Source organism: Euleptes europaea, chromosome 3 (genome assembly GCF_029931775.1).
Source record: "Euleptes europaea isolate rEulEur1 chromosome 3, rEulEur1.hap1, whole genome shotgun sequence".
Classification (NCBI taxonomy): Eukaryota; Metazoa; Chordata; class Lepidosauria; order Squamata; family Sphaerodactylidae; genus Euleptes; species Euleptes europaea.
Window position 1 is genome coordinate 99,354,010 of NC_079314.1, and position 11,365 is coordinate 99,365,374.

The window sequence follows — 11,365 nt, forward strand, 5'->3', positions numbered from 1 at the left end:
CTTGGGTGCACTTTAGGGCAGAACTGACCACACATCAGCCTAAGGCCATGCAGGGAAGGAAAATGGGGTTTAGCCTTTCAACCAGTACCTGCTTTCTCTGTTCAAAGCTACCTTCCTTATTACCAATTCAAAGGAAAAAAGATTTGTCCTTTAAAAACACTGAAATGCGAATAACAGCATGGTGACTCTGGTTTCGGTTACTGAAGCCAAGAGTAGGTTGAAGGGTTAAATCCCTCTTCCCTTCCCTGCATGGCCTCAAGACAAGTTGAGGCTGCACAACACGGCATGTTAGCATTTTATAGATGGGACACAGAGAGTGCATTGTTCTTGGAGGACTTTAATTACTTTTTTATTTTTTGAAGGTTTTTTTTGGATTTTCATTCTTTCTGTATATTTTTGGAATGTTTATTTTTAATAGTTTGCTTTCTAGCATGTGGCAGAATCTGGATGGACATGATTAAACTAAAGCCCTGTCAATTGTAGTGACCAGTGGCATACATATGCATTATGCATTTAAAGTGGTGCAAACATCATTCCTTCACCCCAGGGACATAAGGACTATATTTCTGTGACAGAGCTGGGTATTGCTATCTGTGACAGATCTCTAAGAGAACCCTAATCTAACCAAATTTTCCAGGATTTTCTATTAAAACCCATGGATTTTTAAACAGGTTTAAAATCAGAATAAGTGGGAGGTATACATAAGCCCAAATTTCTACCCCAAAATGCCACTTCTGTTGAAGAAACATTAAAACAATGCAAAGGACAGAAAAAGGCAGGCAATGAAATAAATAGCGCTGACGAGATTCAAGAAAACTCTTCTTAGATTTTACAGGGTGTTTGTCTCCCCGCTGAGGTGGCTTCTGCCAACATGTCTAATTACCAAGCTCTTTATACACTATCCGTTTCTTCTCATCATTTAAAAAAATTATAGTTACCATAACAACATAATGCAGTCGACACAACATTGCTATTTTCTGTAGTCGAGCCTAGGTGCCATTAAGAAGATCAGCCATTTGAGCAAATCCTCCATCCTCTAAAATAGGTTGTAACAAGTGGGGGCCTGCAAGATTTACACAGGGGGGAATCCCATCCTCTTCCCCCCCCCGCCTTTGCTGGCTCACCCTCAAAACCAACAACTGCCCTCATCTTGGGTTCCCATACCACCTACTCACAAGCAAACTCACAGAGGGGGATTCTCGCTTGCCTGCTGCCCTGCCTGCTCACCATTTCCCCCATTCATCCCTCTCCCCACCACTATGCCCACTCCTTCCTCCCAACACTCTGCCCACACATCTGCCCTTCACTCACCGGGCCCCCATCCTGCCACTGTACCTCCCCTCCCTTTTTGCTGCTGCTACCACTATGACTGCTTGCCCCCCTCCTGTTCACTCTTTTGCCTGCTTCCAGACACAGCAGTGCTGCCCCCTGGCTAAAGTCGGTGGGTACACAGCAGCTCCTGGTCTACCTCCCGACCAGCCTGAGACATGGTGGACAGGTGCTGGGTGTCCTGGTGTGTGTGATGGGGTAGCTTCTCCTCCCCTCATCTGCACTTGTGCAGAGAACATTCCTGTCTTTTTGAGGAGAACTTAAACCTTTTCCCTCCATGGTCTGCAACTTCTCAAAATTTTTAGGAAATTGGGGGGGGGTTTCCTAAGTTTGAAAAAACTGTCAACAATGGCCCCAATCTGCAGGTTTAGGTATCCGCAGATAGGGCCATGTTGACAATTAGATGTATTGATAGAAAGGAAAGGGGAGAAAGCCAATAAGGTGTTGATGGATGCAATACTAGTGTGGATTCCTATAGTGTTGATGGAATTTTGTTTGAGGAACCTCTAGGGGTGTTTTATCTGCATGGCCGTTTCTTATCGTTTTTTTGATGTCATTGGCAGATTAGCTTGGACAACAGCACTTTGTTGTTTCCAGATTCAAAACTTATTTATTTAGTTATTTATAGATTTACTTCATTTATGCCTCACTGGATGCTTGAGTGAAAAGTCTCCATCATAAAAGCATGCTTTAATGTTTTTAATCAACATTTTGTTTAAGATATATTCGATATATTCTGTGCAGGTTGGAATGCGAGATGGAACTTGAATTGCTTGTGGTAATTTCTATTCCTGTGCAATTTGGATTCTTCATTTTTCAGAACTTGGTATTTTGTAACTGGATGGCAGAGTAGCTGGAAAATAACAGTGCAATGTGAAGCAGAGCTACCTCAGTCTAAGCCCACTGATTTCAGTGGGCTTAGCCTGGAGTAACTGCAGAGGGTGAAGGAAGGGCAAAGCAGTATAATAATTATGCCCGTGCATTTTCTTATAACAACCAAAATAAAGCCCCACTGCAGTGATCTGTGAAAAAATCTTTGTACTGATGATCAGTTGCATATCTTCGAAGGCTTTCACGGTCAGAGTTCATTGGTTCTTGTAGGCTATCCGGGTTGTGTGACCGTAGTCTTGGTATTTTCTTTCCTGACGTTTCGCCAGCAGCTGTGGCAGGCATCTTCAGAGGAGTAACACTGAAGGACAGTGTCTCTCAGTGTTACTCCTCTGAAGATGCCTGCCACAGCTGCTGGCGAAATGTCAGGAAAGAAAATACCAAGACCACGGTCACACAACCTGGATAGCCTACAAGAACCAGTTGCATATCTGTTTGCATGTTCGGCTTGTTGTTTTGCATATTAAAATTCTTGCCAGCCCTACTAGAAATTGTGCTTAACTCCCCCATGCTAACCTATTCCACCTTTGGCTTTTGAGAGGGGACATGATACGGCTATACATGGTATATAGAGACTGTATAGAGAGAACGTTTTCTATACCATGCATAACCTCTGCTTTGTCTGCAGCTAAAAGCCAAAGACCAGGGTTAGTGTGCGAACAGGAGGAGCTCAGCACAACCTCTTGGGGGGGGGGCAGGTTGAGAACCTTTTCTGCTTCTCTCAAAATATTAAACTTGGGGACACCCAGTAAAATCAATGTGCCGTAGATTCAGGGCAGTTACTTGAAATACTTCTTCGGGAGGTGGTAAGCTCTCCTTCCCTGGAGGTTTTAAAGGAGGTTAGATGGCCATTTGTCAGCAATGCTGATTCTGTGACCTGAGGCAGATGATGAGAGGGAAGGTATCTTGGCCATCTTCTGGTCACTGGGGGTGTGGGGGGAGGTAGTTGTGAATGTCCTGCATTGTCCAGGGGGTTGGACTAGATGACTCGGTAGTCCCTTCCAACTCTATGATTCTATGATTCTTAATACAATTCTTAATTAACTTGTGGAACTCACTGCCACAGGATTTGGTGTTGGCTGCGGGCTTAAAAGGCTTTAAAAGGGAGTTACACAAATTCATGGGGGATAGGGTCCATCAGCATCTATTAGTTGTGGTGGAGGAATGGAATCTACATTTTCGAAAAGGGTATGTTCTTGAGTTCCGGTTGCCTGGGGAACAGCACCAGGGAAAGGCCTTGCGTCCCTGTTTGGCCTTCTGTAGAAACAAGATGCTGGACTAAATGGACCATTGGTCTGATCCAGCAGGGCTCTTATGTTCTAATGTGATATGAAAACCACTGAAAAAAAACCCAGCCCGAACTGATGTTTGCACACCAGGATACATGGAAACCTTACGCATTTTTATTTTACAGCCCCCTGTCTAAGCAAAGGAAGAACGTCATCAGCTGTGTGACCGTGCATGATTCCCCCTACTCCGATTCCTCCGGCAACAACAGCCCCTATGCAGTGCAACACCGCGGAGGAAACAACAATGGGAGCAACTACGATACGAAGGGAGCGCCAGAAACGCATTGCAATGGCAATCCCCGGACGATCATCGTACCCCCACTGAAAACGCAGGCCAGCGAGGTGTTAGTTGAGTGTGATAGCTTGGTGCCAGGTAAGTCCAATACTGCCCACAGAGAAATAAACAAGCTGCAAATGAAAGAATCCATTCAATTCAGGCTGCATTCAGATGTCACGCTAAGCCACAGTTTGCCACGGTGGGCCCAAACACAGTTTGTTTATCATGCCTATGCTTGCCTCTCATTCCTCCCTCTTTGCAAAGAACACAAATAAGGGATCCCTGGTTTGGAACCAGCTTCAGTTCTCCATGATGTACAAACACACGCACCCTGGTGATTTCGTTACTCCCTGCAAGCTAGGATTGTAAACCGCGTTTTAATCCCATTTTGCCACCCTGGTTTGTGGGGAACAAACTCTGGTTCACCCAGGAACTGGCATTCATATATCATGGGAAGCCAGAGGTGGTTTCAAACCAAGAATTGTCAGTTGTGCTCTGCATGAGCAGGGAGGAGGGAGGGAAATGTGTGGGCATGTTGCATTTCATCCATGTTGTACGGAAACATTTTGGTGCATATCAACCAGGGGGATTTGTTCGGAGATCCCTAATGTTTTCTTCACGTCCTAACTGACTCTGTCAGACATCTTATTTTTCACGAAGTCAACCCCCAGAACGTCCATTACATACTCATGTGACATCAAGTCGCAACCGACTTATGGCGACCCCAGCAAGTTGCTTTCAAGGCAAGTGAGAAGCAGAGGTAGTTTGTCATTGCCTTCCTCTGCGGAGCCTTTCTTGGTGGTCTCCCATCCAAGTACCGACCCTGCTTAGCTTCTGAGCTGTGATGAGATTGGGCTATAACATGCCACTTTCACTCCTGAATTTGCACAAGACATTGGTATTTTAGAAGAGGAAGGTCTTGTGCAGACCCGGAATGGAGAAAAGAAAAAATTGCCCCTCAGAGTCCTATGTGCAAGGAGTTCTCTAAGCAAGGTTCCCCTTCAATTGAGACAAACCTGCCCATGACCAGTTTGTTGATAATAAGTATTGAAGAAAGTAGGTTCAACCTGAAATGGGCCAGGCTATGGAAAGGAGTACCCCTTAAGTCTATTATTGGGTCCCAGCCTATGAATTCTCATTATTAGACATGATTGGATGTGTTTTCTTTCCCTTTGCAGTCACTACCAGTCACCACTCATCCTCCTACAAGTCGAAGTCCTCCAGCATTGTGACCTCCACCAGTGGTCACTCTTCAGGGAGCTCGTCTGGAGCCATTGCCTACAGGCAGCAGCGGCCAGGACCACATTTCCAGCAGCAGCAGCCTCTTAATCTCAGCCAGGTAAACCAAATGAGTAAGACGGAGAGACAGAAGGTCTAATAAAATGTTTCGTTGCTTCCAAAGATGGGGCATGTCCAACAAGACCATAGATTGCTGAGCATTGATCAGAGAGACCTGGGTTCAAAGCTCACTGGGTGACCTTAAGCCAGTCATTAACTCTCAGCCTAAACTACCTCATAGGGCTGTTTGTGAGGATAAAGCTTGTAAGATAAATTGCCCTAAACTCCTGGGGGGAAAGGGAGCATGACAGGCAGAAAGACGTTCCTCAGTGGAACAGGCTTCCTCGGGAGGTGGTAAACTCTCCTTCCCTGGAGGTTTTTAAGAAGAGGTTAGATGGCCATCTGTCAGCAATGCTGATTCTGTCACCTTAGGCAGATGCTGAGAGGGAGGGCATCTTGGCCATCTTCTGGTCACTAGGGGTGTGGAGGGGGAAGGTAGTTGTGAATTTCCTGCATTGTGCAAGGGGTTGGACTTGATGCCCCTGGTGGTCCCTTCCAACTCTATGATTCAAAGAAAGAAAGAGAGAGAGAGAGAGAGAGAGAAAGAAAGAAAGAGAGAAAGAGAGAGAGAGAGAAAGAGAGAGAGAGAGAAAGAGAGAAACAGAGAAAGAGAAAGAGAGAAAGAAAGAGAATAGAATCATAGAGTTGGAAGGGACCACCAGGGTCATCTAGTCTAACCCCCTGCACAATGCAGGACATTCACAACTACCTCCCACACACACACACACCCAGTGACCCATACTTCATTCCAAGAAGATGGCCAAGAAGCCCTCCCTCTCATCATCTGCTTAAGGTAATAGAATCAGCATTGGTGACAGATGGCCATCTAACCTCTTCTTAAAAACCTCCAGGGAAGGAGAGCTTGCCACCTCCCAAGGAAGCCTGTTCCACTGAGGAACCGCTCTAACTGTCAGAAAGTTCTTCCTAATGAAAAGAAAGACGTTTCTATTTCTTTCTTCCTAAAGGAAAGAAAGAAGGAAAGAAAGAAAAGTACAGCACAAGGCACTTGGGATTGTCAGGTAGCTCAGAAGCAAGTGAGTAATCCATACAGGCTTGCAGGAATGAGAGACCAGTGAGTTCTTGTCGCATTGGGGGAAATATTCTCATTGGACTGACCTGGGAATAGCAGCAATCAGACAGACCAGAGATTTAAAGTGAGGAAATGAACATAATTGTCTAGTAAGACAGTTTAAACAGATTGCAGAACCAGGACCAATAAACCATCCAGTTATGAGCCCAGTGAAGAATAGCCACTATGGACCATTTGAGCATGACTGCAGCAAACTGCAGTCAGGAAAATCAGGGTCGTAGGATGCAAGGAGGTGGAAGTTTGGAGCAGAGGAAGCAGGGAGGCTAACAGTCACACTCTGAAGGGTCACACAGATAAGTATTAAATAAGAAAAGCCCAAGCTGGGTTTTCCATTTATTGCTAATCAGGCAGAACATTTGCAGTGAAATGGTGCCCTTGGAGCCAAAGGTCAGGAACCGAAAGCCCTTCAGCTCTTAACCTGAGAATTGGAGCCTAGAGATAGAGAGGGAGAGGAGAAAAGAGGACTTCAGAAGCCTTCCCACCCCTTTGCCTGTTTCTACTGCATTTTTATTAAAACAGTGTAAGCCACTTTGGGTCCCCGTTGGGGAGAAAAGTGGGATATAAATGAATGAATGAATAAATTGCGTGCTTCGTCTAGTAGTGGCATTACTCCCTCTATAAAACTTGCCTTTATATTTCTAGGCAATGAAGTCACGGAGACAGTTTAAGATCTGCATGGTCCTAAGAGCCAGACCGATTTGGGAATAGTAGCTAGAGTTGGTCAAGAGCAAATGTGTCATGTTGGGAATTTCTGCTGATTTACATGAGATGTAATAATGTAATACAGGTTACGATAAAATGTGACCTCTTTAGGCCCAGCTTACACATTGCAGCTGAAATTTGGAGACTTTTTAAAGTTCGCGGCTGTTACCATGTGGTAAGATATTTATCTGTAGCAGTTCACCATGCAATGGTGGTGATTTCTTTCACAACTGAAAGAAATCACTGCTTACTGCAAGATAATGTCACTTCACACTAATAGCTTACCTTGTGATAATAATCACCACTGTCACCCGGGATGGGGGTTAAACACATAAGAATTCCTCCACGTATCTGACCCTGACTCGGGATTCCCGGGTTTTGTAGGCACAAGGGCACATTTGGGGTTATATTGAGGGGCAAAACTGAGCCTAAAATGGAGGATTAAAGCAAGTCCTCTTACCCCAAAAATTGTTGCCAGTGGCAGAAACAAGGTTGTTCTCACTTGAGTTATTCCAAGAGGGATATTAATGGCAGTAGGAGATTATTTTATCCTGCTTGATTGTTTTATTGCTTTATCTGGAAGATATGCATTAGTATAAATGTCTACTGAACATGTTGGAATGTTATTGTCCCACAAGCACTGGCCATCCATTTGGTTTGGGTGTGGAGAGAGCTCAGAGAGTCACAAGACAACCCCTAGTTGGCGAGTTGTGATAATTTCACATAGGAACCTAGTTGTCTCATCAGTAGGTGGCATTTCATTACACTTAATTCCTATCATGATTCCTTGGTTTGACCCAAGATGGGGCAGCATTTTAGGAATCTGTCTATATCTTTGGCTTCATGTATCATAGCCACATACATATAAGGGTTTGGGGGGCAACACCACAAATAATGATTTAAAGTATATCATGTGAACAAATTCTGTTTGAAGTGAGATTTGGTGGGAGTGTAGTAAAATATATGTAAGTAAAGAAATTAGCAGTCTATTCCATTCTGGGCTGTGTATTCCCCGCAGAGCAGCTAGGCACTGGATAATATGATTGTACAGATTTTAAAGCTGGATATAAAAAATTCATATTATCTTTGTTCCTTTGTGTACCCAATACAGAATTGCCTTTTTAACTCCTTTGCCTGTCCTAAGGTAACAGTGTCAGAGCAGAATGTTCAAAAAGAAACATGGGGTTCCTGACTCTGTGTCTCTTGCATAATATAAATGCAAAAGAGGTTTTGCAGGGGGAAATTTGTCCACTGATTCTCTCCTAAAAATGTGTCCTGGAGCTTTTTTGTGTTTCCTCCCATTGTCAGAAGACTAGAAGAAGCCCAGATGTAGAGGAAAACTTGGGGAGAGGGTGCTTGCAGGTAATAAGCACTCCCACCCCCTCCACCGCTATAAACACACCTGCCAATCCTCTCCTGAAAACGCCTTCTGCCCCATTAAGGAAATATATTTCCTGGTATGTGTGTCTGCCTTTTGGGAATCACAAAATCACACAAGGTTGGAAGAGATCACAAGGACCATCCAGCCCAACCCCCTGCCATGCAGTATCCCACAATCAAAGCGCTCCCGACAGATGGCCATCCAACCTCTGCTTAAAGACCTCCAAAGATGGAGATTCCACCCCCCCCCCCAGGCAGGGCATTCCACCTTCGAACCCCCCTTGCCGTCAGAAAGTTCTTCCTAATGTTTAGGTGGAATCGCTTTTCTCTTAGTTTAAATCCATTACTCCATGTCTTAGTCTCTGAAGCAACAGAGAACAAGCTAGTTCCATCGTTAACATGGCATCCCTTCAAATATTTAAGCATGGCTATCATGTCACCCCTTAACCTTCTCTTCTCCAGACTAAACAAACCCAACTCCTTAAGTCTCTCCTCATAGGGAAGGGGTAGAAAAGTTGGTATTTGAAAATTAAAGCATATTCCTATGACTCCTTTGAGCTAAATTGCATCCTTTTGCTAAATGTTCTTTTCTGGGAGAAAGACATCTTCCAACTGAGAAGGACTTTGCTCGAGAAAGGCTTTCTCTGACGGAGAAAAGGCTTTTCTTTGTTGAAGGAAACGTGTCTTTGTTGGAGGAAGACTTGGTAGAAGGAAGTCATAGGAACCCGTTTAGCTGATGAAAGTAACAGGATCCAACCCATGGTTGCCTATGCTTGAAAACTCAGGAGACCAAAGGGGGAAAGATATCACGATCATTTTATCCATTTCCTTCTTGAACAGGCCCAGCAGCACATCACGACCGATCGCACAGGGAGTCACCGTCGACAGCAAGCGTACATCACTCCGACGATTGCTCAGGCGCCATATTCCTTCCCGCACAACAGCCCCAGCCACGGTACGGTCCATCCCCACCTGGCGGCGGCTGCAGCTGCTCACCTCCCCACTCAACCTCATCTCTACACGTACACTGCGCCGGCTGCCTTGGGCTCCACGGGCACAGTAGCCCATCTGGTGGCTTCCCAAGGTTCTGCCCGGCACGCCGTGCAGCACACTACGTACCCGGCCAGCATCGTCCACCAGGTTCCTGTCAGCATGGGTCCTCGTGTCCTCCCGTCACCCACCATCCACCCGAGTCAGTATCAGGCTCAGTTCGCCCACCAGACCTATATCAGTGCATCTCCAGCCTCAGTCTACACTGGATACCCCCTGAGCCCCACCAAGGTCAACCAGTACCCTTACATCTAAACACTGGAATGAGAAAGGATACGACACACTCTGAGGGGAACGAGGCTGCTTTTGTACTGAAGAGGACGTGATCAGGTAAAGGGACTGCAAGACAGGAGGCTGTGAACAAAACTTGAACAAAGGAGACTGAGTAAGAACTGAGAGGGAGAGAGAAGACGAAGAGAAAAGGAGATACCTGTTGTACACGTTTTATTTAAAAAAAGAAAAGAAAAAGGATAAAAAGAATGGAAAACAAAAATACAAAAAAACTTTCTGCACCAGACTGAAGGTGGGAGCAGCAGAAGGGCCGCCATTCTCCGGCCCCGGTTTTTTGGATAACTTCATCGATAGACTTCTACAGATTATTTTCATCTGGTTACAGGAGACGACATTTAGGAATTTGCTGTCAAACCTCCTAATACAAAGTTTCATAGGTGTTTGGGTATATATTTTTTAATTAAACCAAGAAGCATACAAATTAGGGGTTTATCCAGAACTTCAAAAGAGCTGTCATCTCGTCATGGCTCTGGCGGTCGTAACCCAAAGTGAAAAACAAACAAATGCAAAGTATGATGTGTGTGTGTTTTTTTTTCCTGGCAGAAGGATCAGTAGATATACAGGAAAAGAATGGGGTGGGAGAGGGGCTGAATTGTTCCAAATCTCTCAGTGCCAGGCTTAGCATTGAAACCACACATACTGAGCAGAAAATGCCATCTGGTTAGACCAAGGACAATAAGGATATTTGTTCTTACGTTAAGCACCCTGGATAAATCTCTGAGCAACTTTATTCCTTAAGAAAAGTCTCTAATAATGTACAATAGAATCTCATGTTCTTTACTTGGAAACACTTTCTTCTTTCTTTCTTTGGATAACCCGTTAACCCCTCACCATTTTTTAGTCCAATCCTAACATTTCCTGCTCGGTTGGATAAGTGCATATGTCGGCCCACGCCAATAGCAAAAACATCACAAAGCATGACGTTTCGCTGACATCGCAGTGGCATTTGCACAGTGTTGTGAGCAGATACACAGCCACAAAAATGTTTAGGATTTGGCAGTTAGTGTTAGGAGTAGAAGACGATCTAGCTGGCCCTTGGTAGAATGTAGCACTATACCATACATGCATCCTTGTTTCCCTACTTTGTGTTAAACTCCAATGATACCAATAGACTATTCCTCAATGTGATTGCACAAAAAAAGTGATATAACATAGGCATGTAACAAATGTGATTGTCCAGGTATATATGTATGTATGTGTGAGTGTGTGTGTGCGCATGTGCGCGCTGATGCTGCCTTCTCTTGTGGTGTGGTCCTCAGCACAGCCATTGCAAACTGTCACAGTCTTAGTTTTACATCATTCCCTTGTAGTGCCTTACCAAACTACAGTTGCGGTTTTAAGGGTTTACTTCCACTGGTACTCCTAGAAACTGACTGAGGCTGATTGGAATTTTAATCTCAGCTCTTTTTCTTCTTCTTCTCGTGTTCCGTATTGTTACTTTTCTTCTAAGCTGTTATTTTCATATTGTCTGTCTTGGGTAAGTTCTCAGTGTCAGGGAGGGAGGGTGGCTGTAGAATTTGGCTGCAATGTAAAAATGGGTGGGCCTAGGAGGGTGTTCTGGGAATGGAAATGACTGGATTGGTTCTTGGGCTGGAAAGCAGCTTTCCCAATATTTACATTTTGCTGATGGGCTTATTGGTTCATTTTCCGATTTGGATGCTCTCAATTGTCCCCCCATGATTCTTTTCAGTTTTGTATGCTGACTACGCAGAATCGGGGTTAGGGCGGGAG

General features: G+C 44.7%; 1 protein-coding gene across 2 annotated transcripts in view; it reads left to right on the forward strand.

Annotated features, from left to right (window-relative positions):
- The window catches only part of HIPK2 (homeodomain interacting protein kinase 2), a 174,947-nt gene extending 165,292 nt beyond the window's left edge, over window positions 1–9,655 (forward strand). For both annotated transcript variants that reach the window (XM_056847106.1, XM_056847107.1), the window contains exons 13-15: window positions 3,632–3,879; window positions 4,962–5,122; window positions 9,134–9,655. In XM_056847106.1, the coding sequence (XP_056703084.1) occupies window positions 3,632–3,879; window positions 4,962–5,122; window positions 9,134–9,598 (874 nt within the window). In that variant the 3' untranslated portion in view covers window positions 9,599–9,655. The remainder of the gene's footprint in view (window positions 1–3,631; window positions 3,880–4,961; window positions 5,123–9,133) is intronic.
- The last annotated feature ends 1,710 nt before the right edge of the window (window positions 9,656–11,365 follow it).